General features: G+C 42.6%; 1 protein-coding gene across 1 annotated transcript in view; it reads left to right on the plus strand.

Moving 5' to 3' along the window:
- Positions 1-19287, plus strand: part of FKBP11 (FKBP prolyl isomerase 11) — a 35936-nt gene that overhangs the window by 4015 nt on the left and 12634 nt on the right. Inside the window, exon 3 of the mRNA XM_044286741.1 lies at positions 11517-11604. Within this exon, the coding sequence (XP_044142676.1) occupies positions 11517-11604 (88 nt within the window). The remainder of the gene's footprint in view (positions 1-11516; positions 11605-19287) is intronic.

Raw genomic sequence — 19287 nt, forward strand, 5'->3', positions numbered from 1 at the left:
TCTTTTTTTCATTTTCATAAGGGGGAAGAAAAAGCACCACAAATTTTGTTAAGCATTTTCTCCTGAACACGGCAACATCACATATCTAATATATAAAGCTGAGTGTGTGTTTGTGTATGTCCGCTAAAGGAGTCGCATTTACAGTCACGAAATTTAGCACACAGGTACATCAGGTGTCCGGGAAGGTTTTAGACCAGGTCTCAGCTCTCTAGGACGTACCATTCCTGAGATATTTCCAAAAAATGCATTAGCCAGTAGAAGCTTGGTCACATGACCCTTATCAGCCAATAGAAGCATGCAGGTCCTCCAGACTCCACCTACACAGTTTTACTCCAGGTTTCCATAACAACCCAGCCATTTATCTTCACTGCTGTAGGAGAGTTTTAAAGGAAATCTGTCACCAGGATAATCTCTATGGAAGTAAAGCCATGGCCTAATAGCACTTAGTACCTTATTTCAAGATCTGCCTTTGTTCCAGTAATAGATATTTTTATCCTCTGAAGATCCAGTTTATTTGGTATGAAAATGAGCCAGTAAGTTGCCCAGAGGGGCGTCACTCTTGCAAGAAGGAGCCCAGACACGCCCCCTGCCACAATATGTCCACCCTCAAAAGATTTTAAACCCCACCCCAGGTCTAGCTAAGCCACGCCCTTATCTGGTTAGGACACGCCCCTCCCATTCCTGAGCTGAAAGGGATTGAAAAAAATGAAGGTAAAAATCAACTTCTGTTAGCTCCATGGGTGGGAGGGAGGGTGACTTTCTCCCTGCAGCTTACACCCAGACAGAACAGTGCTGCTGTCTTGGCGTGAGCTGTTCAAAAGGACACGCCCCCTATCCGGTTAGGCCACGCCCCCTCACACTACTCAGCCGACTGAGATTGAAAAAATGAAGTTAAAAATCAACTTCTGGGTCCCGCTAAGCCACGCCCATATCTGGTTAGGCCACGCCCCTCCACTCAGCTGTCGGGGATTGAAAAAATGAAGGTAAAAATCAACTTCTGTCAGCTGCAGAGGTGGGGGGGAGGGTGACTTTCTCCCTGCAGCTCACACTCAGACAGAACAGTGCTGCTGTCTTAGAGTGAGCTGTTCAAAAGGACACGCCACCGATCCAGTAAAGGCCACTGTTAAGGGGGCGAGCCCCTGTGGAGGTCACTGTCAAGGGGTGGTATGCTGTGAAAGTCACTGTTAAAGGGAAAGGCTGCTGTAAAGGTCAAAGTTAAGGGGGTGGGCTGCTGTGGAGGTCCAATTTTAAGGGATGGGGCACTGTGGGGAGGTCAGTGTTAAGGGGTGGGGGGCTGTGGAGGTCACTGTTTTGGGGGCGTGGTGCTGTAGATATCACTTATAGTGGATAGTGTTGATATCGTTTAATGACACACACAAACACTAAATGAAATAGATTAAATATACCCGAGCAAGCCGTGTCCTTCAGCTCGTGTGATCATAAATTGCTGTTTGGGCATACAGCAGGGGTCAGAAGAGAAGGAGCGCCATATGGTTTTTGAAGGACAGATTTTGGTGGAATGGTTTACAGGCGCTATGTTGCTATGGATTAGCCTCTGAAGACCAGTACATCCATTTTCTGACAACCATACATTATATTTTTCTCTCAACTGAGCTTTATCAATGGTTCTATTTTGGGGTAAATACGACTTTTTGATTGCTTTTTATTTAGCTTTTTGGGAAGCAGGATAAAGAAAAGGCAGCAACTCTGCCATTGCTTTTTGGGTTTTATTATTATTGCGAACACCGTGCGGGAAAAAGTTACCTTTTGTTCTGCTGGTCAGTTCTATTACAGGGATACCAACTTTATATATACCATTTTCTGAGAGCCATATTTTTTATTTTTTTTTGCTGCTGATCGTCTGGAGTAGGGCCTCATTTTTTTGGGGGGATGAGTTGAAGTTACATGTTACCTTTTGATTGCTCACTATTAGGCCTCATGCACACAACAGTGTTTTTTTGCGGTCCGCAAAAAGGGGTTCCGTGATCCGTGTCCGTTTTTGTTTCCGTGTGTCTTCCTTTATTTTTGGAGGATCTCCAGACATGAAGGAAAGTAAAAAAAAAATCTAAGCCAAGTTTGCTATGCAAATGATAGGAAAAAAACTGACGCATGGACGCGGATGACAATCTTGTGTGCCTCCGTGTTTTTTCACGGACCCATTGACTTGAATGGGTCTGCGAACCGTTGTCCGTGAAAAAAAATAGGACAGGTCCTATTTTTTTCACAGACTGGAAACACGGATCACGGACGCAGATGACAAACAGTTTATTAGCCGAGTTTTCCACAGACCCATTGAAAGTCAATGGGTCCGCAGAAAATCACGGAAAGCGGAACAACGGACACGGGACACAACAACGTTCGTGTGCATGAGGCCTTACTCTTTTCTTAAGGCAAGGTGACAAAAAGCTTTGTGGACACCGTCTTTCATCAGATATGTTCATTGGGAAAGATTTTCCGACATATACCTCAGATGGAAGGCTGACACATGTCACTGTATAGCCATATAGTGGCATATATCTTCCATTGGCCAACCATGGCTCATTGTATAGGAAATCACAATTCTCTGCGCTTTCCTATGCTATAAAAAAAATAATGAAATGCAGATACATCTAACAGAGGCCAAAATGAGGCTCTTTGACCTTTCTTGAGTAAATGGATTATGGTTATGTTTTATGTATACAAGAGGTTTCCTCGGTGTGTGTGTATATATATATATATATATATATATATATACAGTACAGACCAAAAGTTTGGACACACCTTATCATTCAAAGAGTTTTCTTTATTTTCATGACTATGAAGCCATAAAAACTATGAATTAACACATGTGGAATTATATACATAACAAACAAGTGTGAAACAACTGAGAATATGTCATATTCTAGGTTCTTCAAAGTAGCCACCTTTTGCTTTGATTACTGCTTTGCACACTCTTGGCATTCTCTTAATGAGCTTCAAGAGGTAGTCCCCTGAAATGGTCTTCTAACAGTCTTGAAGGAGTTCCCAGAGATGCTTAGCACTTGTTGGCCCTTTTGCCTTCACTCTGCGGTCCAACTCACCCCAAACCATCTCGATTGGGCTCAGGTCCGGTGACTGTGGAGGCCAGGTCATCTGGCGCAGCACCCCATCACTCTCCTTCATGGTCAAATAGCCCTTACTTTCAAAGTTTTCCCAATTTTTCGGCTGACTGACCTTCATTTCTTAAAGTAATGATTGCCACTTGTTTTTCTTTACTTAGCTGCTTTTTTCTTGCCATAATACAAATTCTAACAGTCTATTCAGTAGGACTATCAGCTGTGTATCCACCTGACTTCTCCTCAACGCCACTGATGGTCCCAACCCCATCTATAAGGCAAGAAATCCCACTTATTAAACCTGACAGGGCACACCTGTGAAGTGAAAACCATTTCAGGTGACTACCTCTTGAAGCTCATCAAGAGAATGCCAAGAGTGTGGAAATCAGTAATCAAAGCAAAAGGTGGCTACTTTGAAGAACCTAGAATATGACATATTTTCAGTTGTTTCACACTTGTTTGTTATGTTAATAATTCCACATGTGTTAATTCATAGTTTTGATACCTTCAATGTGAATCTACAATTTTCATAGTCATGAAAATAAAGAAAACTCTTTGAATGAGAAGGTGTGTCCAAACTTTTGGTCTGTACTGTGTATATATAAGCAGATGTTTGTCTACTGGGATCTCTAGATTCTTTTTTTTTTTTTTATTGCAATAGCACAGAGCCAATACAAATGATTACTTTTACAATATTAACCACAAGAAAACCCAAACCTTCCACCAACCACACTAAGAGGAGGAAAGAAAAGAAAAAAAGAACCATATGGGGGTTGACCCAATTCTGGGAACATCCAGCATCAATATAACAAACTCCTCTCATGTTGGTATATCTTTTCCAACTTAGACTATAAATTCAAAAATCTCTGTTTCCTGTTATTATATATCACTTTTTAAGCTGAATATTACTGGAGACCTCACTTTCCCAAACGTCAAAAGATGGTACTGGTGATGACATTCCATATGGCCATATTGACATATGTAGACCCCTTTAGGTCTTTCGTACAACCCAAACCACATACCGCTGGATCAAGAGGGATGTCCATAAGGACACCTGTCTGAATTTTTGAATAACCTGTTGGCAAAACTTTGGGACTTTCAGACAATTCTTGTAAAGGTTGATCAGATTTGCCTGGTCAGATATGCACTTACTAAATTCTTAACCAAGGGTGGTATTACAACACTGCAATATGTGTATTACCTGTGCGCCTACTAAGTGCCTTGATTACGCTTTATTTATGTGTGAAAAGAGGTTTTATGATATGATAACATCTGTAACACAGGCTTTAAAATGTAAAAAGAGGTGCCTTCCCCCAGATATGTTGTTATACAATGCCTATTTTTATACTATTGTGTATGGAACGTCAACTTTGTATTTTTGATCTTGACCTTTCTCAATAAAAAGACAATTGATAAGATAGACATTTGGGACATTGAGAGGACGATCTCAATCCCACTGTATTTCAGTCTGACCTGTTCACAATAAACCATTAAGGCCTCATTCACATCACCATTTCTCCTTTCCGTTCTCCGGCTCCGTTGAGGAGCAGGAGAACGGAAAGAACGGATTCTGCAGATAACTGAGACCTAACTGAGCCTAAAGACCCCATAGACTATAATGGGGTCCGTTCGGTGTCCGCTCAAAAATCATGCTCTGAGCGGACACTGAACGTTATCTGCAGAATCCGTCCTTTCCGTTATCCTGCTCCTCGACTGGTCATGAAAATGATATCTCATTGAAAAGAAGAATATATCTGAGGGTACAATATTTTCCCTGAAAACACCTATCAATATTGTAAAAACCATTATCTGGATCTCAGGTTGGCTGTCCAACAGGTAAATTCTTCACAGAGGTCCATCTGCGATGAAGCCACCCATTACTTTCAGATTATGGCAGGTTGTATAAGATGATATCAGGGATTGATGGCACATCATTTTCTCAAAAAAATAGGACCTTCCTGGAGCATCATGAATATGAAAGAATGGCATCAAGCCTGGTGTGAACTGAGCGGTAGTTATTTGCTGTCATGTTGTTTGTATTAAACTGGGTCTCGTCATCCCACCTTAAAACCTAATATTGACACACCACAAATTGTCGTCGAGCAATCTGAGGATGATTCATGCCAGCTTTTAGCGCTGACTTGTTAGAAGTGACAGTACAATGAACACAGAGGAACACATAAAAAGTTGTTCTGATTTTATCCAGATTGCTGCCTTCCTGACATCCCGATATAATGTATATTTATGGCAGCGCTTTAATCGGTATTCACACTGCTGAAAATTCTTAACTTCATTTATAATAGGCTTAGGCTACTTTCACACTAGCGTTTTTACTGGATCCGGCAGGGCTCGGCAAAAACGCTTCCGTTACTGATAATGCAACCATCTGCATCCGTTATGAACGGATCCGGTTGTATTATCGTTAACATGGCCAAGAACCCCATTGAAAGTCAATGGGGGACGGATCCGTTTTCTGTAGTGTCAGATTGGTTCAGAGAAAACGGATCCGTCCCCATTGACTTGCATTGTGGGTCATGACAGATCCGTCTTGCTCCGCATCTCAGGACGGAAAGCAAACCGCAGACCCTATGATGGATCTCAATACCGGAAAACATTAACGCTAGTGTGAAAGAAAGTAGCCTTAGGTGCCATCACCAGCCAAGAGACTGGTTTATTTCTACTCCCAAAGTCAACTTCAGATATTTAGACAGGTGGCACGTGTGTGCCAAGTGTGATCCATAATGCCATTTTGTGCAGCTTGTTAGGAGGGAAATGATCAGAAGGGTACAGTGAAATCATGGGTGGTGGTCAGCTATATGTAGTGCCCATCATTCCCATTCAACTGGACATTAAAATGATTGCCCATATGGCAGTAATTTAGTTGTAAAGTGTAAAAAAAATAACTTTCAGCTCATTAAACCCTAACCTTCGGCAGCATACATGCTAAATATATCCACATGGCTCCGTTCATCTGACCGATGGCAAACGAGTGCTCCTTTTGGTCACCTTCGGTATAGATGTATAAAACTGTTCCGATGCAGTGAGATACATTATAGTCTTCCATGGAAGAAGGTATACGTTGGGAGATCCTTCTGAAGTATCCCTTCAACAGGAAAGCTCCTAATGTGGTATGAAGAGAACCTAATAATACAATGGGGCAGATTTACTGAGACTGATACCCAGTCTTCCTAAGAAATCTGGTGGAGTAAGATGTGCCCCGCTTCCTTCCCCTAATCCCTGCCCAATTTTAGTGGCAGAAAAAAACAAAAAGGGGAGACGGGTGACAAAATTTATAACTTTTTGATGCCAGGAAACTGGATCACGGGCCTGATACGCTCCCTGCATTGTATCAAGGTTGCAATTTTTGATTTAGAGCAAGTAACTGCACACTTTAGAGTTCTGTGTGTCTGGATTTTCATATGTGTGTGTGTTTTTTTTTTTTTGTTTTTTTTTTATTAAAGGGGTTAGGCCATGATTGATGTAAAAAATGAAAATCAGGCATCATATAGTATATGACAATACCTTTGTAATAAAGCTAGAACCAGCCCTATATCTCACATAGGTCCAGAGATCTCCACATTGACTGTTCCAATTTCTCTGTTAGATTATCTTCAGGCTGGCAGCTCAGGGGACGTGTCCTTTCTGCTGTAGCTCTCTCCCTGTAACTGCCACAGCTTCTAACAGAACATATGGCTGGTGGCAGCTGAAGATTTAAACTGAACACTTTCGACTGGCTCAGTGAGACGGACAAAAAAATGAGGAATAGAACAAACAGCAGGTGGCGCTGTACAGATGCATTTTATTGAATAGCTCACTGGCTATACTAAATTATTAATCACATGCTATTACAAAAGTAATCAGACCAGGTGTTGGTTTGAAAAATGTAGAATATGTTTCATGACACAACCCCTTTAAGAGGAGGACATATGTAGGTTAAATTATCTAGTTTGCATCACAGTGGGGGTTAATTTTTTACTAGTGATAGCTTTTTGATTTGCAAATTCAGTGTTTTGTTTTGCACCTTGTTGTGCTTTCCACCAGAAAAATCACATAAAAGTAGTTTGCTATATGTTTTCATGCATAGAGTCACGTAGATCACTGACTGGCACATGAATTGCAGCTATAGATTTACAGAACTGAGATCTCAGTCCAGAAAATGTGTTGTTTTCTCCAAGGCTGGGTTTCCATATACTCAGTCCATCCAGTGTAGTTTCTCTCCCGCGCAATTTTCTATGGGATGGTTTCTGGCATTTGAGAAATCACTTTTAACAAAGGATGTTTTCCGGCATCGGATAGCTGATCACTTTTTATTACATTTTTTTAGGGGATGTGTTTTTTGTTTACGCATTTGCCATGTGGGAAAAATGTGGCATTAGTTTTATAGTATGGGTCGTGGTGATACCAATTATGTATAGTTCATTTTTGTGATTTTTTTTTTTTTTTTTTTTTTTTTTAACATTTTCATTTTTTTTATGTTTTGATTTTGTGTTTATTTTTTTTTTAGTCCCTGTAAGGGACTAGATTTATGCAATCTGGTCGCTGATATAATACACTGTAATACTTTGGCATTGCAGTGTATTATGACTGTCAACATATGCTGACAATCATCTTATTAGGCCTTACATCTGGCAGGACCTAAAAGGTTTGCAAAAATGCAAATATAGGGGTAAGCTTTAGTCTTTTGACTACCATGATGAACCATCAACATTACATTGGGGGGAGGGTAAACGATGAAGATGTGTCATGACCAGCGTGCCAATCACATACGTGACACAAAGGGAGGGAAAAGGGAAGGCCCTGTCCAAGAAAGAGGGAAAGGTGGTGACCACTAACTCACCTTGAGGCTGGCACCTGACTGCCCTGACGTCCCTAGACGGGTTCCTCACCCGTACGCCGATCACGTGCCTAAAACCCTGGCTTTCCCTAAGATGAGCCCTAGGTAGTGAATAGGGCGGTGGGAGCACTAGTCCGCACCACTAACACTAAAGGAAAACACCAAGGAGAGGACAGTCAATACAGACAAAACATATAATCCCAGGTGGGCGACCACAGTGGACAGCAAAAGCCCAACAGGGATCCGGAGGGTAGCACTCTGGAACAACAACCAGGGATCACAGCTCCAGTGGGTCAGTATAGAAGTCCAGGCAGGAAGCTCTATATCTGGCAACCAGAGAAGTGGGAGAGGAGAATATAAGGAGGTTGGGAGTGACAGACAAGAAACAGCTGAGGAGAAGAAGCTACGGATCCCTGAGTGACACAAAAAGGATTGCAAGGCAAACACAGAAAACTATCATTAAGAAACAGCGTGATCTTTAGACATAGAGCGCGCAGCCACCCGCTGCGACTTTCTGACCCCGGGTATAATGGAGTCAGACGTGGCTCTTGACACCCTCGTGACAAGGTGTCTTACTCTGTGTCAAACCCCTTAGATGCTGCAGTTGATATTGACTGTGACATTTAACAGGTTAAATTGTTTGGATCAGAGCTGTACTTTACTGCAGATTCATCTCCTGGGCTGGTGCTATCATTGCACCATTACACGTATGGCAGTGCGTGCAAACTACTCACCGTCTGCACTGTACATTGATACAATAATGTGGAAAGGGGTAAAGCGACATATTGCAAAAATATGCAAGCTAAAGAGTTTCTGAAGCTGTCCTAGACTTTATTTTTCATCTGCTGAGGATTATTTAAGGGGGCTTTTGCCAGTGTTCAGGCCCTTTTTTTTTTTTTTTTTTTTTTTTTTTTTTAAACCAGATATTTTTTATTAAAATTCTGTGGTACAATACAAGTAACGAACAAAACAACCCATCTCCCACCCCATTTAAACCAGCCTGGCAAAGAGTGTCTATTCATACAAACAAGCATATCCTTATCCAGATCTATGTAACAATTATTACACTCGGGTTGTGAATTCAAATACATATCTACTATGACTGTGAGGGTAAAGTGAGGTCATATGTTTCTTTGTTGTCTCCATCTATAGAAGAGCACGTGTAAGATGAGAAAAACCAAAGCCATCCCTTAGACGATCTGAAAAAGGTAACCATTGAGCCTACTGTCCCTATAATTTTCCAAGTGTACCCCATTTTAGATATATGTATCTTTCCATACGGATAACTCAGTGATGAATCAACGCCCTATATTCCCGATGGTTTGTGTCTAATCAGTTGGCTGCACTTTATGACCCCATTAATATTCCCTCGGTCTCTGCACTTCCACTATGTCCTATACGTTAATGTCACTGTTGGAATAGAAGACAGTGGCAATCTGATTCTGTGTCTCCTACAAAGAAAACAATGGACCCTTGCCCAAAAGGTGAGCCAAAAGTTTTCCAGTAAAATCAGTAGGTTCCTGTGATCTCCATCCTTTGAAATGTTTTAGTTGTCCAGCTGAAAAATAAGCTTGTGGCTTCAGATCTGCCAACCACCTCCCCCCCTGATCACTTGGTAGTTGAACAGTTTTCGATTTGATCTTGGGAACTCCCCTACCCAAAATAAACCCTCTGTAGAACCTGCGTGTCCCAATTAATTCCTCGGAATAAGAACAAAACTTAGATATAGTGCAAAAGTTTCACCGAGGAAAAGCAACTGGTCATCAGCATATTGTGCCATCTTCTCCTCCAGGTAGTGATTTCCTAAGGTTAGTACCCGGGGGTGTATCTCTAGAGCAAAAAGGAGGGGAGACATACCTGGCCTGCGCTCCTTCCTAGGTCAAATGAGTCTGAGCCTAAACTTCTAGTACCAATACCTGTCCTCTGGGACTTGTACATCAATTTTAACAATTCAAAGACTATGTAAATGATAAGGATATTACGTCTCTGAAATAAAACTAATCACGGGTGAATTTATTCATATTATACTTCAATTTTAACCATCCAATAAACCCCATCCTCTCCAGAACAATCCACAGAAGAGTGAACCTCCATCTTCCTCTGCTGCCAGTAAGTCTGTAATAGTTTTGGCAGAGGAATTTGAAAGGGAGCCCACCAGTCCCAGGAGCCTTGTTGTTTGACATGTGTTGTACCACCAATACTAAATCCTGGAGTGTCCAGATATTTTTTTCTGGTTGAGGGTCAGTATGGGCAAGGAAATCTAGCTTAGAGATATGAAGGTATCTGGAGTAACTTTAAAGATTTTCTTTTATATCCTGTGAAACTGAAACTAGCCAATTTTGATAAGTTTCATGCCCTGTTGATCCCTTGCTATGGTTGCCTATAAGTGGCCAGCACACTCAAAATACCCTTGTTTCATGAATAAATGCTTAGCTCTTTCTTTGTTTAAAAAAAGGAGAGCACCCTGAGCCTGATCTGGGGTAGGGCTTTGCTTATATCTACTTTCTTTGTTATGTACCCGATTCTGAAGGCTGAGCTCAAATGCGACACTTATTTAACAAACCCTTTTCATTAAATCACCTCACAGGTGCTTTCGCTGCATCCCACACACTTGACACAGAAGTCGTATCTACATTATGTTAGAAGTACTCACTCAGCTGCTCTGAAATAGTCCTCCTGTCAATAAGTTTAAGCCAAAATGGGTTTAATTTCCAACTTGGCCTCCCTTTTATGTCTCTGTTCTAGAGTGTGATCTGAAAGAGTAAGTGGCAAATACTTGACTCAGCTCGACATATGGTAGGGCTGAATTGCCATGAAACATCCATTGGAGAGAGTCTGTTGCTGCACAGTATCCTCTACATATTCAACTTGGACAGGTTGCTGCCCTCCCACTTCAGCACCAGCAACACTGCTCTGGTGACCATTCTGAGAGGGAGGAGGGTGGAGAAGAAGCAAACTACTCGAGTCTATCTACTTCTCTGCAACTTGGCTTGTCTGTGTTCTGGAGCCACTTTGGCATCCTCTCTTCTTGTTGCTCTTTCCACCCTTATTACGGTGGCTCATAGATCTTACAGTAGGTTCCCACAGTGATAGCTTACCACTGTAACTTCAAGAGGCCATATATTTTGTGCAGGGAACGGATAATTATCCGGATGACCTCAGGAGCTGTCTGTTTGTTCATCTTATTGTGTCAGTGGCTAGACCATGTTCTCCATTCGGGCCTCTTTTTAGGCAGCTGATTGGTTGGTCACATCACTTGACATACTATGCTGAATCTGATTACTCAGAGCCCTCACCGCAGCCTTTAGACATGTTCAGAAAAAATCCAACCCATCAGACTTTCTTCACTTCATCGTAAAGTAACTAAAAAATGACACAAAGGGATTTTTTACATGGTTGTCTACAAGGTAAAATATCAGTTTACAGACAAACATTGGTGAGCAATGCAGTCATGTACAAGATTTAATATACACTGTGTGGATAATATTTCTGTTCTGTAGAGCCATGTCATGTTTGGCTGTATATCACATAGTGTTGGCGCGTATCATTCATGACTTTTATTGTGTTCAATTTAGTTTAGCCATGAAAATATTTCTTTGTGTCCTTAGGGAAGACTTGATGATGGACGTGTGATTGATAGCTCCCTATCTCGAGATCCACTTGTGGTGGTACTAGGGAAGAAACAAGTGATATCAGGTAATCTAAACTTAAATTATGATTTCTGTAACTCCCATAGAAGTGAGTACTGTGTCCATAACCCTGCCTGCTGCACACAAGAGGTATTCCCATCTTAGCCATGAATGGCTGAGACTGATACACCACCTTAAGTTGCTAAGACATGTCTAATTCCTTCCCGACTGCCTGTCGTAAATTTACGTCGGGAGTTGGGTATTTAAATATGGCATCAACTTGTGAGTACAGCGGGCAACATAGCTGCCAGATACCTACTGTTTTAAACTGCAGACACTGGGACTAATGTATCCGATCGACGATAGCATCAATCGCACACATTTAACCCCTCAGATGTTGTCTTCAATTGTGACCACGGCATCTGAGAGCTCAAAAAACCTGGAGGCTGCGCTTCCGTGTGCAACGGTGTAGCGGGGATCAAGGGAGCCGAATCCTCAATAATCCGAGGCTTCTGCAGATAGGTTCTTATGGAGACCCTGCCTGTGGAAGGGTCCCGTAGAAACACAGTGAAATACTCATAGACTCCAATGCTAATGCATTGGGGTCTATGAGAGAAGGAGAACTATTAAAAAGTTTTAAAAAATATAAAAATTCTAGTCACCCCTCCTAGCCCGTACTATTAAAATAGAAAAGTATTTATTCTATATCGTGACTGGCATAATGGGGGAAAAAAACATAAAAATAGCAGACTTTTTTTGCCACTTCACCAATAGTATTAATAAGAACTACAAATTGTCCCGCCAAAAAATATCTCTCACACAGCTCTGTATAGAAATAAAAAATTTATAGGGGTTTTAATATGGCGATGGAATTTTTTAAAAAAATAATTTCATTTCCAGTATTAAAGGGATTCTGTCACCTCGTTTTAGCCTATAGAGCTGCGGACATGCACGGCTAGATTGCCTCTAGCATGTCCGCAATATACCTGTCCCATAAAGCTGTGTCCTTTTATTGTTTTAAAAAATGATTTTATAGATATGTAAATGAGCCTGGTAAGGAGCCCAAGAAGCGACCATCTAGCCGTGCATGTCCACAGCTCTGTAGGCTAAAACGAGGTGACAGAATGCCTTTAAAGGGGTTGTCCCACTTGATTAAATAGGGTTACATTAAATCATTGCCCCCCACTGAACATTTCTTCTAATACATGTCATTAAAAAAAACATAGCATTCAGCCTAAAAACGCTCCTTTCACTCCCCTTTGTTTGTGCTGGTATCCCATAGATACGGCCGCATCTCGCCGGCCGCATCCATGCCGCACCTGCGCACTGGTAACTATTGCGATCCTACAGCCGGCCTCTCACCCACACTGTGAGCGCGCACGTCGCATAGTTATGCGCGGGCGCCCGATCGTATCAATGTATTACTGTTTTCTTGTAGCAGGAGGGAGCGCACGGCGTCATAGCAACCGAGGATGCCGTGCGCTCCCTCCTGCCGCCGGAATACAGTGATACACTGTAAACATTGATTGAGTGAGGCGCCCCCCCCCCCAGTATAATAAACATTGAGTGAGGCCCCCCCCCCAGTATAATAAACATTGAGTGCGCCCCCCCCCCCCCCCCAGTATAATAAACATTGAGTGTGGCCCCCCCCCCCCAGTATAATATACATTGAGTGCAGCCCCCCCAGTATAATAAACATTGAATGCGCCCCCCCCCCCCAGTATAATAAACATTAAGTGCGGCCCCCCCCCCCCCCCAGTATAATATACATTGAGTGGGCCCCCCAGTATAATAAACATTGAGTGTGCCCCCCAGTATAATAAACATTGGTAGCGCAGTGGGAAGTGCCAATAAGGGTTAAAAAAATAAATAAAAAATTAACTCACCTCCACCAATTGATCGCGCAGCTGCCGGTCTCCTGTTCTTGCTTCAGGACCTGTGGTGACGTCACTGAGCTAATCACATGGTCCATTACCATGGTGATGGATCATATGATGTACCATGTGAAGACCACAGTGATGTCACCACAGGTCCTTTGACAGGTCCTAAAGAAAGAACAGGAGACCGGCAGCTACGCGATCAATTGGTGGAGGTGAGTTAATTTTTTATTTTTTTAACCCTCATTGGCACTACCCACTGCGCCACCAATGTTTATTATACTGGGGGGCGCACTCAATGTTTATTATACTGGGGGGCCCACTCAATGTATATTATACTGGGGGGGGGCCGCACTTAATGTTTATTATACTGGGGGGGGCGCATTCAATGTATATTATACTGGGGGGGGGCGCACTCAATGTATATTATACTGGGGGGGGGGCGCACTCAATGTTTATTATACTGGGGGGGGGGGGGCCTCACATACATTGTCGGCTCCAGAAGGATGACTCATCCACATGACCGAGCACGCAAGGACTGAGCTCTCAGGGTAAGTCATGAGGAGGCGTGGCCGGCCTTCACTAAACTGCCGGAGCCGAACCAGGAAGTTATCAGGACATCTACTGCTAGTAAGATTGAAAAAGCAAAGTGGGACAACCCCTTTAAAACTTAAAAATTAAAAAACATATAAATGTGGTATCATTGTAATCCTAATGACCCGGAGGTCAGGTTTTCCGCATAGGAAACACTGTAAAAACCAAACCTATAAAACTGTGGCGGAATTGTCTTTTTTCTTTTTTTTCAGCTTCCCACTACATTGCAATACAATGCAATAGTAAAGGGTGCCATTAGAAAGTGCAACTTGGCCCACAAAAAAAAAGCCCTCATGTGGCTATCTGAATGGAAAAATAAAAAAGTTATGGTTCTGGGAAGGCTGGGAGTAAAAAATGAAAAAATAAAAAAAATGGAAATGGCCCGGTCCTGAAGGGGTTAAAAGGAGAAACATTTGTACACATGGCGTAATTCCCCCCACAATAGCTAAAACGGGTAGGTCCTAAATCCTTTGTTCCTTCTCAGTGAGAATGTGAAAAGATTAATTGTCACCCTCCATTAGTGCAAAGTAGGGAGGTTCAGCTCCCACCAAGAGACAGTTATACAGGAGACGTGACATTGATTAAATAAAGCAGAGGAAATGTTTCATCAATACCTCTTTGTGATGCAGCATCAGGATTGTGGAGGGGGTCACCGGGAAAAGTGCCCATAGCTACCGCATGTTAACATTCTTTATATTATGCCAAAACTGCCTGAATTTTGAACACAACCAGAGCATTTGCATTATGTCCCTATCGGCTTCCTGATAACAGTTATACTAATGTTCGCTGAACCCACTATTTTTAGTTGGACAACAGTTGAACATATGTGGGGAGATCTCGACTACTGACAGATGATGTTGAGGGAGAAAAGGAACGGGAACTTTAAATTTTAATACCCAATCGTTTTGGTCTGACAGACGATAAGCTACTGTCTGCCAGCGACTTTCTCCTCTCTCCCATTGTCTGGCAGTGGCTTTCTCTTATCTCCCCATTGTCTTATAGTGGCTTTCTCTTATCTCCCCATTGTACTGGAGGCTTGTCATTGTCTGGCAGTGGCTTTCTCTTCTCTCTCCCATTGTCTAGCAGTGGCTTTCTCTTATCTCCCCATTGTGCTGGAGGCTTGTCATTGTCTGGCAGTGGCTTTCTCTTCTCCCGCCATTGTCTGGTAATGGCTTTCTCCTCTTTCTTCATTGTCTGGTAGTGGCTTTCTCCTCTTTCTTCATTGTCTGGTAATGGCTTTCTCCTCTTTCTTCATTGTCTGGTAATGGCTTTCTCCTCTTTCTTCATTGTCTGGTAATGGCTTTCTCCTCTTTCTTCATTGTCTGGTAGTGGCTTTCTCCTCTTTCTTCATTGTCTGACAGTGGCTTTCTCTCTTATCCACATTGTCTGAAAGTGCCTTTCTCCTCACTCACCATTGTCTAGCAGTGGCTTTCTCTTCTTTCCACATTGTCTAGCAGTGGCTTTCTCCTCTCCCCCATTTGTATGGCAGCAGCTTTCTCCTCTCCCCCATTTGTCTGGCAGTGGCTTTCTCCTCTCCCCCATTTGTCTGGCAGTGGCTTCCTCCTCTCCCCCATTTGTCTGGCAGTGGCTTTCTCCTCTCCCCCATTTGTCTGGCAGTGGCTTTCTCCTCTCCCCCATTTGTCTGGCAGTGGCTTTCTCCTCTCCCCCATTTGTCTGGCAGTGGCTTTCTCCTCTCCCCCATTTGTCTGGCAGTGGCTTTCTCCTCTCCCCCATTTGTCTGGCAGTGGCTTTCTCCTCTCCCCCATTTGTCTGGCAGTGGCTTTCTCCTCTCCCCCATTTGTCTGGCAGTGGCTTTCTCCTCTCCCCCATTTGTCTGGCAGTGGCTTTCTCCTCTCCCCCATTTGTCTGGCAGTGGCTTTCTCCTCTCCCCCATTTGTCTGGCAGTGGCTTTCTCCTCTCCCCCATTTGTCTGGCAGTGGCTTTCTCCTCTCCCCCATTTGTCTGGCAGTGGCTTTCTCCTCTCCCCCATTTGTCTGGCAGTGGCTTTCTCCTCTCCCCCATTTGTCTGGCAGTGGCTTTCTCCTCTCCCCCATTTGTCTGGCAGTGGCTTTCTCCTCTCCCCCATTTGTCTGGCAGTGGCTTTCTCCTCTCTCCTCATTGCCTGGCAGCAGCATTTTCATTATTGTCTGGCAGCTTCTTTCTTCTCTCCCCCGTTTGGTGCCTTTCTCTTCTCTCCTCATTGCCTGTCAGCAGCTTTTTCCTCTGTCCACAATTTCAAAATGAAAAGCCTCCAGCACTCTCTAAAATCTTCACTTCTTTATTGGAGAATCCTTAAAAACATCTTGTAAAACGATTAAAAACCAGACCAACGCACTTTGGACATAGCGTGACTTGTCCTTAATCATGGTATACCATGATTCAGGACAAGTCACACTATGTCTGAAACGCACAGGTGCGGTTTTTATTTGTGCTGCAGACTTTTCATTTTGAATTTGTTCATTGTGGCTGCACCTGTTTCCGACTCAAGACGTCTCCTAGCACCTGTTATTTAGACATCCAACAGAGACAAGGGGATGAGCATAATCCGTTTTCTTCCGTGGATTTCTCCTCTCTCCCCATTGTCTGGCGGCGGCTTTCACCTGTCTCTGCATTAATAAATTCAGACATTCTTGGCCAGCCAAGCATATATGTGTATGGGGCAGTCGGGAGAGATAGCTGTCACTATTGCATGTGTATGGATATCTTTAGCGGGGACATTTGGAAGTAATAATTGCAGATTTCTAGAACTGATTGACAAGATTTTATATTGGGACGTTTCCTGAACAATGTTGCTAATCAAGACTGTGTTCACACTGCATTTGTTATATCCTACTGAAGTCGTTTCCACTACAGGTCAAATATTGCATTCAAAGCACAACAACTGAAGTACTTTTTATCATAACGCAATGCCATTGAAACCAACAGGATCAGTGTTAACATCCATTTCAAAGCTACAGCAATATATCCCAGTGACTGGTCTACGTAAGATACATTAAAAGGGGTTGTCCCATCACAGGCAACCTCTTTCAAAATACAGTCGCAGGGTTGATCAGTTGATCACTCCAAGTCCAGCATACAACTGATTTTGCTGTGGCCAGCAAGGTATTACATGGTGGCCATTTAGATGAATGGCTGTTCATGTGATACAATGTTGACTCAAGTCCACCAGAACGGGAGCCACTTGTTCCGAGAGCTTCTCCATCCTGGCCTATAGAGAGGGGTCCTAATCAGGGGACATTCCTCTGTTATATTCATATGCCCTATTGTGACGCGTGGACAGGAGTTTGTCTTCATGAGAAAACTTCTTTAAGGTCTTCGTAACATCTTGCTCCACAGTGTCTTCGATTTACAGACAACATTGCCGCAAAAATGTTTTTCTAATTTCAGGGGCTACTTGTTTTATTGTTTCAGGGAATTGCTGTACATCGTGACTTCTCTGCATCAGTTCTCACTTAAAGTTATTATAGTTTAACTGCAGCTGTATTTGTAAGACGATATAAGTAGCTGGAGAGAGAACATATTTATTACTGGAGTGTCCAGAGTAAGAGGCCATCAAACATTACATTTACATTTCATGCCTGATGTTTCCTATCTCCGTAGAGCAGCAGCCCTAAAAAAAAAATCTATTAGAGTGTCAGGAATGTATTTTATTAGCAGCACTAAGAAAACAGCATCTCTACTGGTTATAGAGCTCTCTGGTCCAAGCTATGGAGACACCTGCAGGAAATTTCATTCTGCATCTCTGATCTTTACACTGTTCATGCTACATGAAAGAGATGCAGAATTAAATGGTTTCAGTTTTTTCTGGTTTGGTTTCAAATTACACAAATTACAGCCTGAAATCATATAGCTACTTCTATAGCTATAGCTATATATATACAGACGTGGACAAAATTGTTGGTACCCTTTGGTCAATGAAAGAAAAAGTCACAATGGTCACAGAAATAACTTTAATCTGACAAAAGTAATAATAAATTAAAATTCTATAAATGTTAACCAATGAAAGTCAGACATTGTTTTTCAACCATGCTTCAACAGAATTATGTAAAAAAATAAACTCATGAAACAGGCATGGACAAAAATGATGGTACCCCTAGAAAACACAGAACATAATGTGACCAAAGGGACATGTTAATTCAAGGTGTGTCCACTAATTAGCATCACAGGTGTCTACAACCTTGTAATCAGCCATTGGGCCTATATATATGGCTCCAGGTAATCACTGTGTTGTTTGGTGATATGGTGTGTACCACACTCGACATGGACCAGAGGAAGCAAAGGAAAGAGCTGTCTCAAGAGATCAGAAAGAAAATTATAGACAAGCATGTTAAAGGTAAAGGCTATAAGACCATCTCCAAGCAACTAGATGTTCCTGTGAGTACAGTTGCACATATTATTCATAAGTTTAAGATCCATGGGACTGTAGCCAACCTCCCTGGACGTGGCCGCAGGAGGAAAATTGATGACAAATCTAAGAGACGGATAATCCGAATGGTAACAAAAGAGCCTAGAAAGACTTCTAAAGAGATTCAAGGTGAACTTCATGCTCAAGGAACATCAGTGTCAGATCGCACCATCCGTCGTTGTTTGAGCCAAAGTGGACTACATGGGAGACGACCAAGGAGGACACCATTGTTGAAAACGAATCATAAAAAAGCAAGACTGGAATATGCCAAACTACATGTTGACAAGCCACAAAGCTTCTGGGAGAATGTCCTGTGGACAGATGAGACAAAAATCGAAGTTTTTGCCAAGGCACATCAGCTGTATGTTCACAGACGAAAAAATGAAGCATATCAAGAAAAGAACACTGTCCCTACTGTGAAACATGGAGGAGGCTCTGTTATGTTCTGGGGCTGCTTTGCTGCGTCTGGCACAGGGTGTCTTGAATCTGTGCAGGGTACAATGAAATCTCAAGACTATCAAGGAATTCTAGAGAGAAATGTACTAGCCAGTGTCAGAAAGCTTGGTCTCAGTCGCAGGTCATGGGTCTTGCAACAGGACAATGACCCAAAACACACCGCTAAAAACACCCAAGAATGGCTAAGAGGAAAAAATTGGACTATTCTAAAGTGGCCTTCTATGAGCCCTGACCTCAATCCTATTGAGCATCTTTGGAAGGAGCTGAAACATGCAGTCTGGAAAAGGCACCCTTCAAACCGGACACAACTGGAGCAGTTTGCTCATGAGGAGTGGGCCAAAATACCTGCTGAGAGGTGCAGATGTCTCATTGACAGTTACAGGAAGCGTTTGATTGCAGTGATTGCCTCAAAAGGTTG

This window comes from Bufo gargarizans, chromosome 3, assembly GCF_014858855.1.
Source record: "Bufo gargarizans isolate SCDJY-AF-19 chromosome 3, ASM1485885v1, whole genome shotgun sequence".
Classification (NCBI taxonomy): Eukaryota; Metazoa; Chordata; class Amphibia; order Anura; family Bufonidae; genus Bufo; species Bufo gargarizans.